Source organism: Gopherus flavomarginatus, chromosome 5 (assembly GCF_025201925.1).
Source record: "Gopherus flavomarginatus isolate rGopFla2 chromosome 5, rGopFla2.mat.asm, whole genome shotgun sequence".
NCBI classification, from domain to species: Eukaryota; Metazoa; Chordata; order Testudines; family Testudinidae; genus Gopherus; species Gopherus flavomarginatus.
This window is the reverse complement of record NC_066621.1, coordinates 48,403,910-48,427,183: the sequence shown is the minus strand read 5'-3', so window position 1 is coordinate 48,427,183 and position 23,274 is coordinate 48,403,910. Positions and strand designations below refer to the sequence as shown.

The 23,274-nt window shown below is 39.8% G+C and overlaps 1 protein-coding gene across 8 annotated transcripts in view; it reads right to left on the bottom strand.

Moving 5' to 3' along the window:
- The window catches only part of AP2A2 (adaptor related protein complex 2 subunit alpha 2), a 90,164-nt gene extending 67,847 nt beyond the window's left edge, over positions 1-22,317 (bottom strand). For 2 of the 8 annotated variants that reach the window (XM_050952833.1, XM_050952832.1), the window contains exon 1: positions 22,141-22,317. In XM_050952833.1, coding sequence (XP_050808790.1) covers positions 22,141-22,207 — 67 coding nt within the window. In that variant the 5' untranslated portion in view covers positions 22,208-22,317. The remainder of the gene's footprint in view (positions 1-22,140) is intronic. The other 6 variants (XM_050952834.1, XM_050952835.1, XM_050952837.1 and 3 more) reach the window with 3 other exon arrangements.
- Between the last annotated feature and the right edge of the window lie 957 nt (positions 22,318-23,274).

The following is a 23,274-nucleotide window of genomic DNA, read 5'->3' as shown; positions in this document are numbered from 1 at the left end:
GTCTCAGCCCAGTGAAAATGTGCGAGTGAGGGTGGTGAGAGTGAGTAACAGAGAAAGGGGAGATGGAGCAGGGGCGGGACAAGGGTATTCGGTTTTGTGACAGTAGAAAGTTGGCAACTCTACCTAAGCACTACCTTTAAGAAAGGCTTGGGATTTTTGTAGTGCAAGACCAAAATAAAGACAGGATGGTGTGAGAGGAAAATGATTTAAGTAACTAGGGTTACAATAATTTTAAAATATGGCAACTAACAAATGGGAATATTTTAAGGGCTTAGGTATTGAAGTCTGAATTGTGTTGAAATTTCCCTATTAAGAAACCCTCCTGTAGAGAAGGCTTTTGGCCTTTAGTTACATGGTCCCGTTTTCAGCAATCCAACTGGTTTCCATATGACCAGAACTGTGGAAAGTGTGTTAAAAAAAAGAGCTAGTATTCATGTAAATTTCAGCGACTACTGACAAAAGCTGCTGGCACGCCATTTATCTTTTACAAAGAGGAAGAGTAAAACGCTGACCTTTAAGACCTAAATCATTGAGTCACAAGAGATTTTGCACTTCCTTTGAAAGTTCATCTAGATAACTAGGCACCACTGAACACCGACATTAGTCTGAGATATCACTACATTTATTGTTTCTATGAGAGGCAGCAGGAAGAAAATAAATACCTAGCTCTTGTGTAGGCAAATGTACTACGCTTTTATAAAAAGAACTGCAAAATAAAGACTCAATAGCAGAATATTTAGGAATGTGTAATTAACATTAGAGAAACTGAACACTTTCTATAACATCTTTAAACTATCTCACTCCACTTTAAACACAGAATTTAACATCAACATTACAATACAAACGTGTGTGTGCAGGTTTTACATTCCTCAGATACAGAAATTGAGACAAGAGGTTTAATTATGTGCTCCAGGTCTCACTTAAGAGCCTGGATGGAGTCAGGATCTTAATTTCAAGTCTGATGCTTTAACCTCAAAAAGCTATCCTACCCCGCCCCTAAAGAATATGTTTTTAAAAAGAGGCTTACCACTATTGGGACTCTTGTCTAGGAACTGGTTTTTATTTCTCTAGAGGCAGTTGACTACAAAAGTATCTAAGCATAAAGAAAGTTGTACCAAAATACTTCATGCATTTGTGATGCCAGCAACCCTTGAAGGGGGGGGAGGAAAAAAAACCCTACCAGACTACATTCTCAGCAGAAAAAATGGCTATTTAACAGTGTTCAAGTCTACACATTGCTAGAAGTCTCCCAAGTTCTTCATGTTTCTGTTAAAAAGTCAGTGTACCCACAAATACATAGCAGAGTCCAGAATTTGTATAAAACCCTGTGAACAGTGGCCAAAAACCTGCCCTAAGTATATAAATTGTTCCAGGCCATAAAGTATGATAAACGAAAGGTCTTCTCAGATGGAGAACAAACACACACAAACAAGACAGCTGATGCAACTCTGTCTATACTAACAAGTTGCTTCAATATTTACTGTATTCCATATGTAAGAGGTCCGGCAACAGTCAAACTCATAGCTAATCCCCAAGTCACTCGCTTGGTCAACATATTTTGATGATTTCAGCTACATTAATACCTTGGACATAAAATCAGTAATTCCTTCATGAATTTGCTGGACACTAGTGTAGTATTTTTGTAGAATAAGCTGTTACGCTGCTCTGCAGATTAGGACACTGCAATCCCTTCCCTGTTTTTTGTTATAGATAAGGACTAGGCAACTGCTTTTCAACTACACACCATTTAATAACTGTCCAGAAAGCCGTCTTCACAAAAGGTCATTTGAATTCATCAGCTTCTAAATCCGGGCAACTGAGAGAAATACAGCCATTAAGTTTAGCATGGAAGCATGTTTTTCTTTGCATTTGGAGGAATTCCCTTTAATTAACTTCAGTTAGAAGTGTCCAGATTGCATCTTGCTTGAGGAGGCTCAAAGCCAAAAGAACAAGTCCCCAGAATGTATCATATGGGGATCCCCTGTATACAATGGGGTTGCATTTTTGGAAAGGGCGATGGATACCAAAATGACATATACCGGGGAATTTTTCTCCATAAGAAATAATGGAATGGGGGGGGAGGAGGGGACATGCATTCACAACTTCACTACACTAGCCTATGACAATGGCTCTTTTCGCCTAAACAGTGTACCCTTTTACGCTGACAGGTTATACCGTATATATTTTACACAAAATATTTAATAAAATAGTGTAGAACCCTACTAGTACTGCTCAAATATCCAACATTTTAATACAGTAAGTGCATACAGGATAAAACATGGTCAATTACACTAAACTTAGGTAGAGGGTGGCAGCTGGGTTTTCTTGGGTTGGCTTTTCCATGGATGGCTTTTTGGTTGCAGAAGTCTTAAAGGATTTTATCGACGTCTGCTCTCCTGCATGAATCTGAATGCTTGATCTCCCTGTAGCAAGCCACTGCATCACTGAGAGCCCTACAGACTTTGGCAGACTGTTCACGAAAACGATCACCGCTCTCTATGATTTCCATCATCTCATCCAGCAATCCAAAGAAACAGAAGAGATTTTTTGTTGTCACACTCCTGGCTGCCTGCTCTACGTCATCATCATCCTTGCTGTCTCTGGATATCCATTGCTGGTCCAGCTCAATTAGTTCCTCATTTGTCAGTTGCTCAGTAAGAGAGTCCAACAACTCCTGAACATCCTCCTCCTCCATCTCCTTGTAGCAGGCATCCTTCACCAACTTAACAATTCCTCGCTCGAGACTAGGAATGGCATCAAATCCCATGAAGCTCTGGACAACAACATTTGGCCATGCACGGCACTAAACGCTGTTCATACATTGTGAAGTGACCTCTTCCCATGAAGCGTCAATGTATGAATGGCGTTCAAGATATTGTAGGACTTCCAAAACTCCTTTATACTGGGCTTTCCTTCACCTGCCATCTCCTTAATCAGCACAGAGAACGTCCTCTGTAAGGTAATAAGCCTTGAACATAGCCAGAGGACACAAATACAGTACTGTACAATAGGGAAACATGTTCCAATTCACGTCGGTCCCGATCCATGCAAACAATGGATATAAAGATCTGGACCAACGTAAATCAAACACATTCCCCTATTGATGAGCGACATATCCAAAACAACAGGTAAGAGGGAGATGTATACCGGGTACCCTCTGTATTCGTGGGATCAAAACAGGCACAGGATTTGCTTTTGAATGTATTTTTTTCAGACTACTACAGTAAATTAATTGTGGCTCGAGGGAGAAGTGGTGGCTCCACCACTGCTGCTTACAGTAAATGTCCGCCTGGCATTATTCCTTTTACAGCTGAACCACTACTTCAGCTTCAGTTGTGGTTGAGAACAACCACAAGATCATAAATATGCTGCTTTTGTTTACTACACTCAAGACTAAAGATAGCAGGTTGTGCCTTCTGAGAGTTTTCTAAATTTACTGCAATCAACTTTCACTTTAGTGGCTCATGCAACTCAGAACTAGAAGATCTTGCTACTGTTCAGATTAAAATTGACAAAGTGAAGAAATTAAGATTTAAGTGAAATCCTTTAACAGTTCATCAGTACAGCGCATTCAACCCTCTGCACTGCTTTGACAGCTTTGGGTGCCCATTGCAACTCAATTAGTGAGCAGGGTCTGATGCCTCACAAAAGTTTAATAGGATTGGTAGTAACACACACCTCTAAACATGACAGATCAAAGCCTCTGCACTTAGCCATGCTGCCTCACAGAATTTACCAGATTTGTGCATTTAATGATACTTTCTGTAAAATGCTTAATTAACCCACTTGCTTTACATCCGCTTATAGCTGGCCCAGAGAGTAGGAGGTTTTGAGTTCACATGAGAGAAAGCTGTACTGCAGCGCTGAAAGCCCAGAGTTCAAACCCTACTAATGCCACATGGAAGTGTGTTGCTACAGTTGCCATTAAATTTCTCTTTTTTTTGTGAGAGAAATTGCATACAAGAACATTAGTGTTGGAAATCCAAGCAAGTTAGAACTGCTGAATTATGATTGCATGGGCTCTGAAAATACTTCTGTGCAGGAAAATAAGGATAGACTCAAGCACAGACAAAGCAGGAAATGTATCCATGTCAATTCAGAGTACATCTTCTTTCTCACATTGAGTTACTTCAGGTCTTCCTAGTTTCTAGGTTTACCACAAGACCTGAAGCTGAAAAGGAAGGCCAGCAAGTCAACTGTCATGGGCAAAAGATGGATACAGCATCACAGTAAGTAATTGCTGGTCAGACATGCCTCTGAGCTCATGTTCACCAAGGTCCATGTCTCTGGAGGACAAGCTACTGAAACAGGTCCAAGCCAACCAATGAGACCAAGAGTAGCTCGAGACATTTGTATTTAGGCATTACTATCAGGAAGTTAGAAGAACAAGAGTACGTGTGGCACTTTAGAGACTAATAAATTTATTTGAGCATAAGCTTTCGTGGGCTACAGCCCACTTCATTGGATGCATGCAGTGGAATATACAGCAGGAAGATATATATATTATACACACACACCATGAAACAATGGGTGTTACCATACACACACTAACAAGAGTGATCAGTTAAGGTGAGCTATTACCAGCAGGAGAGAAAATAAAACTTTTTGTACTGGTAATTAAAATGGTCCATTTGCAGCAGCTGACAAGAAGTTGTGAGGAACAGGGGGGCGGGAGGAAATAAACATGGAGAAATAGTTTTACTAACACAGTTGCTACTCTAAAACCTGACATTAAAGGAAGTTAGAAGTGATCTTTGTGTGATTTAACCATATGCATCAAATTGTTTTTAAATAAGTGGGCCTGCTGTTTCATTACTGTAATATCTATTGATTTAGCATTTGCTTCAATGCCTAAGCAAACATCCAGATGTTGCAGGAGTGCTGTTGAGGCTGCATGTCTTCAAAGCATCTGAGAACAGTACCTGAGAGAACTAACACTAGTCAACTCAAGCACCTCAGTCAGCAGAGGGGCAAACAGCATCCTTTATACCAGGGGTAGGCAACCTATGGCACGGGTGCCGAAGGTGGCATGCAAGCTGATTTTCAGTGGCACTCAAACTGCCTGGGTCCTGGCCACCGGTCCGGGAGGGGGAAAAGGGGGGCTCTACATTTTAAATGAAGCTTCTTAAACATTTTAAAAATGTTATGTACTTTGTATACAATAGTTTAGTTATATATTATAGACTTATAGAGACCTTCTAAAACGTTAAAATGTATGACTAGCATGGAAAATCTTAAATTAGAGTGAATAAATGAAGACTCAGCACACCACTTCTGAAAGGTTGCTGACCCCTGCTTTATACTTCCAAATCAGTTACTTAACATTCGGCAGTTTACCAGACTTAGAATTTAACAGTTTACAGTCTGCCACCCACCCTCCTTCAATACGTACAATGTGTTCAGTCTCCACCAATGCACTATTAGATTTGATTACCACCTCTTTTCAAGAAGCTGAAGGGTAATTATAAAACCCCTGAAGAACACAGGAGGTCAAATAACAATGCTTTTGAGAATGAGAATTATTGTAAATAGCTGATTTTTTTTTTTTTTACAGTAAATAAGCCCACAATCAGATAAATATTGTAATTATCTAAAACAGCCGAATCTGAATTTGTTAGATTTACTAGAAATCAGTACAGCAGAAGAGAGGGAGGAGTTAGACAAGAGATTAATTGATCCTTCTTGGTTTATTCATTCAGAGGATCTCAGATCTATGATATCAGCTTGGCAGAAACTGAGACAGAGTATTTAATATATTTTGATTAGTTCATCATTTAATACTTACTAAATAAGTGAGCTGCTCCAGTAAGATAAGTTGTTGACAATGCCACACTAAGCAAATGCATTCATTTCATGGACAAATGAAACTGCTCATGCTGCATTTGATGCCCAAGGCTCTAATACAGATGTATCATTCTCTGCTGCACAAAGCCATTCGTTCTTATGATCTTTCCTTTGTTTTTCCAACTGGCTTTGGCTGCAAGGTGTTTCAGGGCCTTACGAATGTTTAAGGACAGCTCTTTTCCCTGCAATGCTTTCTTTAATCACCAACTTCAAGGAGATATATTTTGGTGCAGGGATGGCTCCACATACTGAACCTAATAAACTGGGCTGTAAAGCTGAACAATGCAAGTCTCAACACCTGAATCTGGTTAGATATGGCATTAAATGCATCATATATAATGAAGTAGAATGTAGATAAACTCCAGAGTATGGAAAGTAGAGTTTAGTGACCAGTAATGATCTTAGAGCTAATTATAGAAAGTTTTGGAGTGTTTAAAGAACTAACTGAAGAAAGTTCTATGAGGTTTACAAAATTGGACCAAAGACCTTGATTAGGAATTCAAGATATTGCTCTCTGCAGTGTACTATTCTGGGAAGCATGGGGAGGTTCCCCTCCCCCCGCCAACCCAGTGGTTTTTACTGGAACCCCTTTTCCCTAATTAGGTGCCCAGGCAAATTCCTCCATAGATATCTGCAGAGATGGAGCCCTCCAAGGAGATACAACTTTAAGCACCCACTTAACCCTGATTTGGCAGCTCATTCTCTGCTAAGAGGGCGTGTTCTTAGGAAGCTTACACAGCCAAACAGCTATTATCCTGCAGTTCTCAAAGAGATGCACATTTTCTTTTTCTGAAGAGAAGGCTAAAGACACTGGGATTGAAGTCAGTACTTTATCTAAAAAACTGTGCTGCAGGTAGAGATTCTAAACCAAACTTGCTAGTTTTAATATTGTTGCTCAGAAGAAAGGGGTGCCAAGGAGCAGCTTTGGCTTTGAATATACACTATATATGGTAAAGGCTTCATCAATCAAGATTAATGATTGTATCACACACACAAGGCCTATTTGGAGGCTGTTTTGCCATGTAGGTTGTGCAATCTGTGGAGAATTATTTCCTAAACAAACTAACATGGACTAATATGTTTCCTAAACAAACTAATAAGCAGCTTCCAGAAAATATTAGATGCAGACAGCTACCCTGAACACCAGGATGTTTTATGCACAACCTTTATTACTGGACTATGTTTTGGACTGTAAAATACTTGTAGCAGGACATTTTTGTTTTTACTCTGATATTATGAACACTGTTTTGGTTCTTTACTTTGTGATCTTCAGCTGGACTACTTAAGACCTAAGTACTGGACATCACAATTATTCTGAATTTCTGCTTACCTTCCTTTGATTTGCATCTTACTGAATCACAAGCGTAACTGTAATAGGTAGATGACAGAGCCTGTAGAAGAAGCCGGTGTTCCTCTCAAAATGCTTGCCAGGGGATATAGCATAAGACGAGTCTTGCCCACAGCTGGCACCTGTCCCAGCATCTTCAACTTTTTCCTAATGCCTAATGTACTTCCTCTCCAATTTTGCCAAAAATTCAGTTTATGGGGGTACATAAGGTGCCACTGAGTACTGTTTTTAACCAGGCCTCTGCAGAACTACTCTCCAAGGATTTAGTTACTAGTTGGTACTCTATCTCCCCACTGATGCCTTAAAAACGATAAAGACCTAAGTCAAAACAAGGATTCTGTAATGAATTACTTAGGGATTGTAATTATGTTATGTAATGTATGTGCATGCCATTTACAGATGGATTTCACTAATTTATGGCTGGGTGTTGACATCTTATCCAGTGCCTCATTACAACTCTTTTGGCACAATAAACAAAGTGATAATCAAAACCACTGATACGCTTTTTTTGACGATGATGGAAAATCAACTTGAAGCCCTCATTCTGTTTATAGTAATCTGTAATATTAAAAAAAAAAAAGTCACCAGGTATCATGTTCTGAGCATTAACTGGTAACAGTGCTGTCAGCAGAATACTACAGTTTAACTTGTGAGGGCCGCATGTTTGACATGCTTGTATTAAAATGTAATTAAAAGATGTTGATTTCCTAAAATATACATCTACATAATTGGTCTAGGTCTATCTTGTTTGGTACCCTTGTACTCATGGGAGAAAGGACTTTCGAATGACACTCAGCTTGGCCCATTTCCAATAAAATTATATTATCGAAATTTCCACCAACCAAATACTCTGCTGACCAGTTAGTGTGATTTTTGGGCCAAAGGAAAGGCACTCAAAAGTATGATGCAGAATGGTCCCGTGAACCAAGCATAGGATCGAGAACAAGGAAGTCCTGAATTCCTGATCCCCACTGACAGTGGACACGCTTTAAAAACTCCCCTGCAGTAACTCATTAATGTCAGCATGGTTATTATACTAAGTTTTAGTATAATAAATACAAATTATTTTTACTCACTTCACCTGCCTTTAATTGGCAACTCTGCACTTTGCTGTAAAGGTTCATGTAAATTTGTAGTTAAAGTACCCATTGCATGCTCTGCTGAACTGCTATGCTGAATAGTTTTGGCACCAATACACTGTGAGAACTATTCCTTTTAATCAGCAATGGAAGAACACTGATGCCAAAACTACAGTAAGGATTAGCCCTTCCCTACAGAGAATATCATTAGCTTCATGAAGTATGATGCCAATTCCACCCTCCTCCTCTCCCTAATCCGACATGCAGCTGGTTATCTGGCACAGCAGGGTGAAGAGAGAGAGGGGAAAAAAAAGACAGACTGTACAGATCTATAGCACCCTGTAGCAGCTGCCTGCAAGGTGCTTATCTTCTTTGTAGCACGCCTGCCCTTATGTGGTATATGTCTGGACTTGGGGTACATCCCACTGATTATCTGAGATGGTTGATTTTGTCAGTAACAGTATGGGCAAGCATCCAAACATACTTCACATGAATTCAAACTGGTCCCAGATCTTTTAGTGTCTGATATTCGGGTTTAATCACAAGTTTGAGCCAGAGTCAAATGAACAAGGACACCTACACACAGTAGCAACCCTTCATGCAAAACAAACAAACAAACAAACAAACCACACTCTACTTAAGTTTTGTTCAGGTACAAAATTATGCAGTGCAAGTGACTTCTTTCTAATATTAAGTGTAGTATGTTACAGAAGTGTCCTCTTAGGATCTGAATCATTAGACTACATCCTACCCTTGCGGGGAATAAACTTCAGAAAAAGAGGACTTTTTTGGTTAACAGCTATAGGGGCAGATCTTCCAAAGGCACAATAGGTAGTTGTGCACCTGGTGCCTTTGAAAATCCTACCCTGAGTAGGTAGCATTCATAGGTAGGGTAGTTACATAGTTGCTGATGGTGTTTGATTAAACAGATACTATGATGTCGGGCATTTTATATGTGCTACTACATGACAATGAATTTGTCCAAAATAAGAGGAGTCCTTTCCTCTTTTTTCTAACCTGTTTTCCTCAAACATGCTGCCACATGTCTTCCACTTCATTTTTGGGAAACACTTGAGTAAACAAACGGGGATTAGCATGCTAGCTTATTTAGATCAATAGAAAGCTCTCAGGTTTACACTGATCCATATTATTTCCAGTGAAAGGACCCCCAATATCCTCTAGTCAGCTTTTGTGACAGCCAGTGAAAGACAGTAAGAACTGAACAAAACACAAGTGGCACAAAGATATCCATATATGAAAATCATGATCCACATAATATTTCAGTGCAAGTTTATAAACTGCGTATTTGTTTTTACTCCAGAGACAGTCAAAATGTCTACTGTTTTGGGACCTAGTGCATCACCAAAAGTGAGGTATGCCACAATCTGGTCTATAACAGAATTCCTAGTTCCAGTGAGAATGTAATGCTCCCACACCCAACATTTAAGTGTACAACTTTCCCAACATCCAGAGAAACCAATTTACCATAAGAAGTTCAAATCTGGCTTCTTTTAGGACATCTGAACTCCACCTGGTAGATTAAGTTAAGGAGACATTCATTCCTACTGCAAAAGTCACAGCTTCAAGAAAGAAATACCCCAATGAAAACAGCCTAAAGCTTCTACTCTTGCACTTCTGCATTATTCATCAAAAAATTATTTTCCCCCTTGCTAATCAGCAATTAAGTAGTCACATTTCTGGAGCAAAACACATTAATATGATTATGTAGCCTCTTACAAGCAGTATGGCAACATCTCTATGATCAATGCTACATTATTACACTACCACAAAAAGATTTTACAGAATGCCATCTGAACCTACGAAAAGTACTCTGGCTTTGCCCATGTAGTCTCCTTGATTATCTGCAGTTTCTAATCTTGCCTATTTCAGAGGAATTTGGGGATGACAATAAGCATGCTCAGACATGATTAAAACAGAAGTTGATGCAGCTAAACTGCACTTTCTCAGTGACAATCCAAGAAAGCATCTGTTAACTTGGCCCAGATTTTGGTCCATCAGGCCTCGTATTTCAAAGCCAGTAGATAATGATGGTAATACAGTTTATTGCAACAAAGTTGGGGGTGGGGGGAAAGCAGACGAGTCAGATATACATAGTAGGTCCACCAAACACCTATAAATCTTTAACTTTGTTATAAAATAGGTGCTAGTGATTCAAGCTCAAAGCTTGCTCTTAAAGTTGTTACCCTAATGAGTAAGCATCCACTAACACACAAAGTCTTCAGAATTCATGAGGAAAGGACAAAAGGAGGATAAGAGTATAACAGTTGAAGATTATTGTTCAGAAATGCAGATTATGTTTCAGATATCCTCTCCAGCTTAATCTCCCAAGGAGAATCATGCAAGTTCCACTTTTGCTGTTCCTAGTTAGTGCTGTTGGCAGCACCAGAGTAAAATGAGCTTTAATTAATTTTTACTGCTTCTGCTAGACCCCTAGACTATTATACTAATAATTAAATTAGTAGGAGAAAGGGAAGTATAGAACATATTAAAAAGGAAAGAGGAGGAAAACAGAGTATAAAGATAGACAGAGGAAGAGAGGAAAGCAAAAGTGACATTTTACAAGAACAAATGATTTAATAGACATTATATAGTATTTAAAAACTGGGAAAGCTTTCAGACAGATTGTCTTCACTGCAAATTGAACTTGAGTTGCAACTTGAGTGCTCACATTAACTTGAGTCCTGTTCACACACAAGAACCTGCAGGTTCAGTGTGGTGGTACTTTTATCTTGAATCGGCAAGCCTGTCAGCATAAGCTACAGCCCGAGTTAGCAGCTGATAAGTTATGCTAACACAAACAGGTAGAATATTATTTTGAAGCATGGCTACTCTCACTTGATCAAAGATACTCAAGTGTAAACCTAAGTTAACTCTGCAGCTCAAAAATAGCCAGTCTCTCTTTTGTTAATTAGGCAACTATATGATCACTAAAGCCCTGTTCCTCTCACGCACGCTATTTTACAGGAAGGAGTGAAATCTCTTCAAGATACTTTTACTGGTTTTACTCACCTCAATGAGTTCCTCTCTCTTTTTCCACCCAAGGAGTAGGTTGGTCCCAAACTGGCCAATCTCAAGGATCCTGTGAGAAGCTTGTACCTCTACACTGTTCCCCACTGCCAGCTCCTTGAAAGCAGTTCTACCAAAGACTTCCACTGACCATGGTAGCCACTGAGTCAGCCCCACAAAGAACACACATTGGGTTGTGTCTTCTGCCAGAGGGAAAATTCAGTGTTCGCTCCCCTAATCCAGTCTACACTCTTCTGCTTCTCCTCCACATTGCACCCATTTTATCATGTGCAAACCAGACACAGAGGAACACTATTCTCAAGGCACAGTGGGTATATAAACAGTGTCCTGAAGGGATTTGACTTCTGTCCCATTTCAGCACATGGGAGGGGAAAATGCATGTATGAAATCTGGTGCAGGACAGATAATCTAGGTTTGAAACTAAAAACTCTGGGGAGAAGTTTGAAGAAAAAAAATAGCCTGAAAAAGACAGAAAAGTGTGAGCAGCATCTGGAGACACAGGGAATAGCATCATAAGATACAAAGTATATCTAAAAACAAGCTGTTGGCATTTTGTTTCTGGATTGTACATTAAGCAAAAAACTCAAGAGAAACAACTTATTTAGAAGTGTTCAATGGAAGTCTCATATTTCCTGTGTCTCCGGCAGCAGCTCTCATTTTGTCTAGGTACATTCCATCAAGATGATACTGTATTTGGGTTGGGTTATCAGTGCATACTTTAAAGAAGAGCAATGGAATATAAGTTTCCATAGCAAGACTATGGCTGTTAACTGGCTTCACTTTCAGGGTGGAGATTAGTAGTTTAAAAAAAAAAAAAGTTATTTCATACCTCCATTTGGAAGAGTTGTGTGGCTGTAAGATACGTGAGTGTTGTTAACCGTACAGAGAAAGATTTAAGTTTAAGAAACCTATTTTGACGATTCTAAGCAGGAAGCCAGTCTTGCAATACTGTGCCCTCTGCCCGAGAGTGCCTTTAAAGTGCTGATAGCTATTTCTAAAGCATTGACCTGCACAGCCACATGTTGCTGAAGACCAATAGGTCTAAGAAAGGAAGAAGAAATTTAACTCAAAGTTAACTATTTTACCTACATTATTCAAATCAGTTAAGGTAAAACCCTTCAGCAGCTCTTCTCAGCACCACTGTTCACCATTTACCATTAGCACCTTTACCAAACAGATGGAATGTTGCTTTTGCAGGAAAAGCATGTCAGATCCAATTGTCAAGATTAAGCAGCTGAAATGCTACTCTCTCCAACTGTGCCTCGTTTCTGAAAACTGAGCAATAGAATCAATGTACTATGGGAAGACAAACTCTTGCATCTCAGAAACAATTATAGTAAGAACAGCAAGTATTTGCAAAGATAGCTGTGGCAAGAGTACAGAGTGTTGCAACAACATATTAGAGTTAGAGCTTGTCTACACAGTGGGGTAATGCACTGTGGAGGAGAGGGAGAAGCAACTTCCCCAACAGCACTGACATGCTGTGCATTAATTCGAGGACACGTACCTTACTGGAGCACACTACAGGTTCCCTAGTCCAGTGCACTGTAACATAGTACTGTTCGAAACAATACTACATTAATGCATGCTAGAGAACATTTATTGCACCCCAGTAGAGTCTACATGGACCAAGTAAAAACACGGTTTATTAATGCACTTTAGAAATCACCCTCCCTTACAGTGCATTACTCAATAGCGCAGACAAGCCCTTAAAACACATTGAAAGTATTTGGATTCTGAAGGAGAACTACATTATCCCACAGTTCTGAAATCAGATGGGTTGATTTCCATTTCAACTGGAAATCTAGGTCTCCATGAAATGGTCCAAAACTTAGTAACACACATTTCAGAGACCATGTGATCTAAAGCTGGATTCCTTACATGTGACAAAATTTGTTGTCTACTATTGTTAAATCTGTTAATGAAATGAAGATGTAGCACTATTCTATTCAAAGCTTCTTACTCATTATCTTGCATCACTTAAATCATAAGACCAATCATATCCAGAGTTAAAATAGATTCCGTAAGACCAACCAGACAAAGGAAGAGAGTAGATGCATTTTAAAACAAGTCTTGGGCAACAAGTTGTTTGTAACGGGTTTACTTCCCCCCCTTCCACAGAAAACTTGAATTCCATTTTTATTAGCAATCAAGAGGGGGTGAGGAGTCATGGCTACAACCAGACACTGATAGGAACACATACCCTCTTAAGAACCCTCCCCCTGCTTTATAATGTAGTACAAAATCATCCTTATAATTTAACTTCTGTAGTTGTTGTAGAACGACCAGGCATTTGTCTGTATATCAAGCAAGTTATCTGAATTTTCTTCAGGTTGTCACCAGAATATTGTCACTAAAATTTACATCTAAACAAGAGTTAACATATAAAATTGCACTGATAAACATATCTGCAGGGGACAAAGAAGGTAAGAGACTTGTGGATAACTTGCATAACTTGAGTTTCTGGTTTTACGTTCTGGGAAGAAAAACAGATAAATATTTACCTTTTTTGGAGTGTTGTAACTTCTCATTTGATTCAAAAGTCTGAATCTGGAGTAGGTCACAACTTAAGCACATTTGATGGGATCATTTTATGTCAAGTTTAAAATTAAACTGACTGGCCAAATCAAGAGAGGAGCTAGGCATACTATATGTCAGGATTATATCAGAAGATGTTTACATACCACTTCACTGCATTATGCCATGCTCTAGAAAGGGCTGTCTTAGTTTTAATTGCAGTAAGTTACTTTGACAGACAAAGTTCATCTTATTACTCCAAAACTTAAGCAACAAATGACAATCATGAGATTAAACTGTTCCTGGACTTGTTGCCTGTAACCAATTTAGTAACCCTTAACGCATCATTGCGTCTAGAAGTCTTAGATCTTTTATTCAAATATATGCATTTTTCTTTACTACACGTAACAATCCATTTAACCAGTAGATGTATTTTTCATATAAATCATTCATTTAGAAGGCTCCACTGTGAGCAGCTTTGGTAATCCTATGTTTAATAACCCATGAAAATCCAAAATTCAGTTCGGACCCAGTTTCTTATTCCCCAAAATGTCATGCGGGGGGGTGGGGGGGCGGAAGGGGAGGGGGAATCAAAAAAATCTGTACATCAGGTTAATCACTTGTAAAGGATCATTATCAAACAATTAAAATTCAAATACATTAACTGTGTACTAGAAGTCCCTTCTCAAGTGTAGGGTGACATTTTGTAGTTTAATGGCCTCCCTTGCATAACTACATTTGTACACTGACAGCATACAATCATGCTGAAAATGGATCTTCTGGAAGTTAATTGTGTAGAAAGGCTCTATTTTCATGTGACAGTTCCACAAACATTGGTTTCCTGGGAGAAGATTGAGATCTTTGAATAGCCATGGTAGCCTCAAATCTGTTGCTAGGACGATAGGAGATTCAGTGTCTCCTCTGAAGAGTAAGGTACAGAAAAAGTTAACAGAGAAGGTTCCTCATTATGCAAGAGCAACTGAATAACTCCAGATTACAGCAACTAAGATGAAGATGGTAGGATACAGAAATATAAACTAATTGTGGCAAGATGCTCTCTTGTGGTCAAGGCACCAAACTGGGGCTCAGAAGAAAAGCACAATTCACAGCTACGCCACAGACTATGACCTTAGGGACTAAGCTGTGTCATGGTTTATCAAGTGTAAAACAGAGATATTTTCCTATTTCACGGGGATTTTCTTAGGGTTAATAAATTTGTGAAGTGTTTGTATATGAAAGTATCATGGGCCACGTAAGTATCTACCTTAAGCCCAGTCTCTGAAAAATACTTCTTCAGTAAGGCTGGATCTACAATGATAATTTCAGAAAATCCTCCCAGTATTGCAGCTCAACTGGTACTGGTGCTAATACAGACTAGCCACAGGCATTTACCATAGTCTCTCACCAGAGGTAAAAATGCCTGTGGGAGGTGTACAACAGCTTACCCACTATTGGTAGCACTGATTGAGCTGTGTTGGTGCTAGACCAGTGGGATATGTCCCTAAAAATTTTCAGATACGGGGCTTAAGGTAGTCAGTTAACACCACTATTTGTAATTTATCAGAAGTGCATTTATTGGATAACTGGCTTGAACTTTTTTTTTTTTTAAATATTGGCCAGCTTACTCTAGTAAAAGGGCTCTAATGTTGAAAACTATTTTGATGTTGTGCACAGAACACATTTAACAGATATAGTAAACAAATTTCTTACTTTAATGTAATATTCAGTGTCTTGTGCACTGTGATTTTGCCTAGAATTAGCTTCTGAGAACCTCAACGCATTGATCTACGTACCCATCTTTTATGTCTAGAAAATGCTGACGAGCTAACCATTCAGAAAGCCCTTTTAGGGCTAGCCTCTATTCTCAGATACAATGTGAGACACATCCAACAGTGCAAAAGTGTGATGCAGTAACTTAGTAGAGCTACTGATAGTAATTCTTAATACTTCTCCTCAGCCTCCAGCTCTGCACCTTTTTCCATCTTCTTCCCCAAACCCCAACCTTTTTCCTCTTGGGCTCAATAATCTTTGGCAAGGCAGAAACTTCATTTTATCTTCTGTTAGTGATGTGATTGCTCCCTTGACATTCCCCAGTTGCATGGAGACATCTTACAGACCTTTACCCCACTTGGTTTTAAGAAAACAATCTCTATTTAAAAAAAGATCAAGAATCTCTCTTACACATTGTAGTAGCTTCAGACCTTGGATTATATTTGAATAACCCAGATAAGATACTGTATGTTCTTATGTATCTTTTTTATGTATTTTAGAAATCAAAATAAATTATAACTAAAGGCATTTTAAGAACTATTTTCAGTTGCTTATAACCTTGCCAAATTTAAACTGCTTAGGCTGAAATTTTCCATGCAGGATGACTTTTGGTGCCATTTTGTACCTTAACAATGACAATATTAAGGAAAAAAAAACAACTGTATTTCAATTTAAGCAACCTGCTCTCACCTCCACCATTGTCTTTCCTATTTAAAAGATCTACCAACAGTTTCAATTAAGTGGCTCTGAAACTTAGAAACAAAGTCTAAAGCAAAATTAATGATTACCGGAACTTTCGACAGTACTGGTGCACACAGTAGGGGGGCTTTTCCCTCTCTTCCAGCAAAAGGAAAAAAAAAATCTAGGGATCGCATTAATAAACAGAGATATTTTCCTATTTTGGAACAGAAGTTCCTTTTGCACTTTACTAGCAGTGGACAAATTAACTCATGGTACAAAACTACTCATTGAAGTGATATCAACAACTAGTTTATTTTTTAACTCTAGCTCCCCCAAAGAACAAAAGTTGTTTACATCCTGACAGTGCACGCAAAAGAGACAACCAACCAATCTGCTGGCCCAGTCTCTAAGGGCATGTCTACACTGCAATTAAAAACTCATGCTGGCCCATGCCAGCTGACTCAGGCTCCGGGGCAAAGGGGATGTTTAACTGTGATGAAGACATTCAGGTTAGGGCTGCAGCCTAAGCTCCGGAACCCCCAGCTCACAGCGTCATAGAGTCTGGGCTCCAGTCTGAGCCTGAATGTCTACACTGCAATTAAACAGCCCATTAGCCCAAGTCAGTTGGCATGCGCCAGCTGTGGGTGTGTAACTGCAGTGTAGACATACCCTGAGATTCCAAATCAACTGACTTGAGCCCATGGGGCTTGGGCTGCAGAGCTAAAAATAGCAGTACAGATATTGCCACTCAGGCTGGAGCCCAGGATCTGAAACCCACCAAGGGCGGGATGTTTCAGAGCCCAGGCTCCAACACCAGGAGGAACATCTATTGATATGCTTCCAGCAGAGATTTAGAAGTTAATTTGTCTGTGCATTTGAGTTAACTCAAGTGTCTAGCTGTGAAAGCTATGAGGCCCCTGGGACTGGTAGCCTCCCTTCTTCAACTGCTAGTGATGGCACCTGCAAAATCAGCCAATCCTCCATCACCCAGGAGTTGCAAGTACTAACAAATAAAAATCAAACACACTTAATCCAAGTAATGTTATTTGTGACAATAGGGAAAGAATCAGTTACAAAAGCAATGTTTCAACAACCACTTAATTTATTTCCTTGCAACCTTTCCACCTGAATATAAATTGTATTAACAAAAACATCTACACTTAAAAATCTAAGTCCAAGACATTCAGTTTGAAACCCAGAATGCCAGTGAGCTTTATGCACAAGATAACAAGTGTGTCAGATATTTAGCCTTTCATTTAAGTAGAATTAACTCTATTTGGTGTAGAGATTCCCCTCGCTCCTCCTCCTCAAATACAGAACCAGTTCCAGAAGTCAGAAGATTCAAACTGTAACAGAAGGCAGCAGCCATCCCGTTTCCCAGTCATGTACAGGAAGTACTGGAAAGTTTAAGTAATACTTGTGTCACTATTTGCAAAATCAGATCTTTTTTCTTTTAAAAAAAAATTATATATATAAAAAACTTAGGCACTTTTGAAAATTTTACCCAAAACGGAAATGAGCCTACTGACAAATTGACAACACTTAAAGCTCCCTAAACACGCCACAGTCAGTAAAGGGCTCATGAAACTAGGCACAATGAAGGACAGTCTCTTCAGTTTCCGCCTCTTTCCAATCTACTTTTCCTTGACAAGGATCACAAGAATACTCAGCCAAACTCCAACAACATTAACATTCACTGACATCCTATACTCTTCAATCAGGCTTAAATTTAAGATGTGACAGTTTAGCATACTCTGACTACTGGCAGAGATTAAAAGATGGCACAAGTTCCATTGCCAAATACATGCTCATAACATCAGCTTTACCTCAACTTCTTACCAGAAGAAGTCACTGCCCTCAAAGACACTGTGATGTTTTAAGAGATCAGCACCTGAATGAAAAAGAGCTGACTCAAGTAAACAAGACAGAACTCACAATATTGAAAAGGGAAAATACATGCTGAAAAAACTACAAGACAATGCCACTTCCACCACAGCATTTGATCTATATTTGTTAAGACAGTACAAGTCCTTAAGATCTTACTGGACTCAACATTAATTATGGATATCCAGGCAGAAACAGCGGTGAGAAAACCCTTCTGTCTACAGTTCCTATGAAATTATGTTCTTTCTCTAGGATGAAATTCTAACCATACAGATTTGTGCTAGTCACCTCTGGATTGGATTATTATAATTCACCGTGTTTGTGGATGAGGGTGTAGGCAATGTAAAATCCATCTTACACAGACTTTACTGTTCTTAATAAGAAAGGCTCATGAAAAATATTACGATGTTGTGCCCCAAAACCACATTCTCAGTTCACTTCCAGCAGGAATTCAAAGCCCTGGTTTTAATCTTTAAGGCCCTCCATAAACAAGGTCTAACTACAGAGTTTAACTCACAACCAGTTTCATCCGCAACCAAACACAGCTGCACTCCTAAGGAACAATGCAAGCATTTCTCATATTGACTTTCACAATATCCAGAGAAAAGTACTCAATCCAGTCTGCCTCTCCACCTCAGTACAGCTGTCTTCCAGAAAACAAGGCTGAACCTTAGTTTTGCTGTTTTCATAATATGTTACAAAGCCACTTTTTTGCAGTCATATCCACAAAGATGAGGATTGCAAGAAAAGAAAAGGTATGCAAAGCTGGAAAACCCCAGAGAGGTGAAGAACAAAGTCCAGTATGGACAACTCTATGTAAACATTACTGTAACTGACAGCAATAAGTAATAGACAAGGTGGGTAAGGCAATATCTTTTATTGGATCAACTTCCATTTTATTGACAGTGGTAAGTGATATCTTAACAATACTTAAAGTGATCATTACTGCTCTGCTTTAGTTGTCAAGGCATTCTTCATTTTAATTATACTGTTAATTCTGTATTACATTTTGCTTAGTAGTAGCAAACAAAATAATACAGGATTCTATATTAAGAACTGAGGAAAACAATGTCTAAGAGGCAGACAGTGGATATACTAGAGAAAATTGTGATTGAAAGTCACTAGATATAAACAATGAGCTCAATTATTTTCATTTTATAGCAGCATCTATATAGTAAGAAAAAAAAACTTATCTGAAGAATGAGAGGGTGAATATTTTATTAATTTTATTACAAAATTACATTTTGCCAACCTAGCCCATGCAGCAAATGCAAGCAAGGCCTTTTTATTTCTCTTCAGCTGGGTCCTTCTAAGGCTGATGACATTCAGGATGTCTGCCTATTAGCATCCTAGCAGTGTCTGGGCACATACAGCCTAGGTTTGATTGACAATATTATAAGACACTTACACATTTTAATTTTCTCCAACTTATTACTATGTGATATAACCTCCAAACTCAAGACCTTGTGCAAAACCAACAAGGCTAAATCAAGAGCCCAAATTAGCTTTTATGGAAAAACTGGTGAGACCATTAATTTTCTCTTGTATGTTTCATCTGTTCTGGGTTCCATTATCACTTACTGGATTTTCCTTTCTGTCCATTAATTCAGCCCAGATGATAGGAACATGCTACATGTTCTCAGAGCGTGAACTATCATAACCAATCTTTATGAAGAACAGAATTGCAGCACTATTGGACAAAAACCTGACAACAATCAATGGTTGCAGTGACTGCAGTATTAAGAATGACAGCAGTTATATTTGAAGTTAAATGTCACCAAATTCCCACAATTTACAAAGCACTCTAAATTTCACCAGGAAATCTTTAATATACAGTTGGGCCCACCAAATGGAAAAATAAAATCTGCTTAAGGCTCATCTTAGATACCTCTCTCCTAGTTGCCTAACATCCACTGCCACAGTATCTGAGTGCACCATGGTCAATCAGTCTGTTTATTTTCATAATACCCTGTAAGGTAGGGAAGTGCTATTAACCTCATTTTATAGATGGGAAATGGAAACAGATAGAGTACATGATTTGCCCATGTCACACAGGAAGTCTGTGGCAGAGACTGAACCTGGATCTCCCAAGTCCCGGCTAGTGCCCTAGCCACTAGACCATCTTTCTTCTCCATTTGCAGGCTAGAGATCCTAAATGTCACCACCATACAATAGGTTGCTTCTTTCCTTGTTTATATAATAGATACATCTAAAATTACTTGAAGACTATGTTGCCCCCATTTCCACCCTTATCCACACTCCAACTAAGTCATTTTTTCCACCCCTTCCTCTGCCTCCATTACCACTGCTTGCATTTTGTCTTCATTGTGCAAAATGTATGGGTTTTTCTTTACGCTTTGTCCAGGCAGGAAAACTATAGAATGCCAGTCAGTATTTTAGATTCATCTTATCAATATGGAACAGTAAAGTAATCATTACAGCTGCAGAAATAAGCACCAGCTTTTTAGTGATCATGGATTCCTAGAGTTCTAATCACCTTCAGCTGCAAGCAAAGTTGAATTTCTTTCAGCCATGGAATTTTCATTTTGTGCAGTTCTGATTGTGAAAAATCATACTGCCTCTCATCTAGTTTGTATATATGTAGCACAAGCCACAATCCCATATCCAAACAAATTAGATATATTCATAAAATGATGAACTGTTTCAATGATCCTATTAGTTTATCAGTATCACAGAAAAATATTAAAGTGATACTGTCGGGTAATTTCTTATGAGTTCTACCTACCTTAGCACTTTAGTGTTAGTTTCCTTTATTTAACACATTGAAGGTCTGAGTGACATTTGATCAACACGGACTAATTTTGTACTCAGGAGTTCTCATGAACTTGCAGTGTTTGGTTGCAAACATTTTAAGAAGAGTTACTATTGTGCTTAATATTAATCCAATTCCCAAGGTCACACAAAGAACTCCAAGAATTCAGGCTTCTCGCTAACATGCGCCCTTCCTCCCACACTTTTTCCCTTTATCAGACACAGCAGAGTATGTGTGTTTGCCTCTCTCTGACACACACAACTCCTCCCTTGCCATCACCCTCAGCCACAGAGTTTTCTTTTCATGACCCTTTTCACCTCACCTTTGGTCTTCTCAAAGATCAGGGACAAAAGCGCTGTCTGCACGTGTTACACTTGTCTAACTAACATAGATTTTTTAAAAACAATTCAGACTGGAGCAAACACCCTGTGTGCACAAAATTAAACTGGCCTACAACTGACATTGATTTTGCTTAGTTCAGTAACATCCTGAATTAAGCTAAATTGATATAACCCTATTGTAAAGTAGGTTTAAGAGTGTCCACGGAGAATGGTTTGGGGATAAGCGGGGTGTTGTACCTGTTTAAACCAAATTAAAGACAGACTTCAGTTCCACTACCACAACCTTCGCTCTGGAACAAGGCCAGAGTCTTCCTCCTGAACCCGCACTGCACTCCTCTGCATTGGCTAACAATGACAACTAAAGACTCGGAATAACCCCCACACCAATCCACGTTTTGCCCCACACAGCCAAGAACTGGACAGAAGCCGTCACGCAGTGAGACTGTCACCCTCACCACAAGTCAATAAGAAAAAAGCTCCAGGGCGCCGCAGCGCTTGGAGATCTCAAAACGAGCGTGCCTGGAGGGGGCAAGAGGACAGGCCAGATACCCGCCCCCCACCCCACAGACATCACTATCCCAGAAGCCCCGAGTCCAAGCCCGCCCGTGCAGACTAGTTTGCCCCCCGAGCGTACAAGCTCCCAACGACACCCCATTTACAGCAAGGTAACGCACCCCCCTTCCCCACACAAACCCAGCCCCTCCCAGCATTAACCCCGCTGCAATCGGCCTCCCCACGTCAGCACAGCCCCGCCCCCCCGAACAGCCCCTGCTCCCCCAGCAGCCCCCCCGATCGGGCCCCCTCCCGGAGCGGCCCCCCCCGCCGTTCGCAGCACAGCCCCGCGACCGCACTCACAGTTCCTGATGTCGGAGATGAAGACCGCCAGGCCCCGCATCCCGTCTCCCTTCGACACGGCCGGCATCTTGGCCCAGCAGCTGAGCCCGGGGCCGTCAGCAAAACGGAACCGCTACAACCGCCAGCGCCTCCGCACTCGGGCTCTTCAGCCTCCGCTTGTCTGCGCAGGCGCGCGTGGGGCCCGCCCGCCGGCCCGGCAGGCACAACAAGGAGGTGGTGGGGAGGGAGGCTGTGAGATGGGGCCCGCAGCGCCCCCTGCTGTGTGGAGAACGGGAAGGCGAGTCAAGGAGAGTTATGTGGTTAATAACTAGGGCTGTCAAGCGATTAAAAAAATTAATCGCGATTAATCGCAGGATTAAACAAATTAATCACGCTGTTAAATAATAATATAATACCATTTATTTTAAATATTAGTACATTTTCAAGTATATTTCAATTGCAACACAAAATACAAAGTGTACGGTGCTTGCTTTATATTTATTTTTATTACAAATATTTGGCCTGTGAAAAACAAAAAAAAATGTATTTTTCAATTCACCATGTACAAATACTGTAATGCAATCTCTTTATCATGAGAGTTGAACTTACAAATGTAGAATTGTGTATTAAAAAAACTGCATTCAAAAATAAAACAACGTAAAGCTTTAGAGCCTACAGGTCCACTCAGTCATACTTCTTGGTCAGCCAATCATACAGACAAACAAGGTTGGTTACAATTTGCAGGAGATAATGCTGCCTGCTTCTTGTTTACAATGTCACCTGAAAGTGAGAATAGGCATTTGCATGGCACTGTTGTAGCTGGCATTGCAAGATATTTACATGCCAGATGCGCTAAAGATTCATATGTCCCTTCATGCTTCAACCACCATTCCAGAGGACATGCTTCCGTGCTGATGATGGGTTCTGCTTGATAACGACCCAAAGCAGTGAGGACTGATGCATGTTCTTTTTCATCATCTGAGTCGGATGCCACCAGCAGAAGGTTCATTTTCTTTTTTGGTGGTTCAGGTTCTGTATTTCTGCATTGGAGTGTTGCTCTTTTAAGATATCTGAAAGCATGCTCCGCACCAGGTCCCACTCAGATTTTGGAAGGCACTTCAGATTCTTAAACCTTGGGTCGGGGGCTGTAGCTAT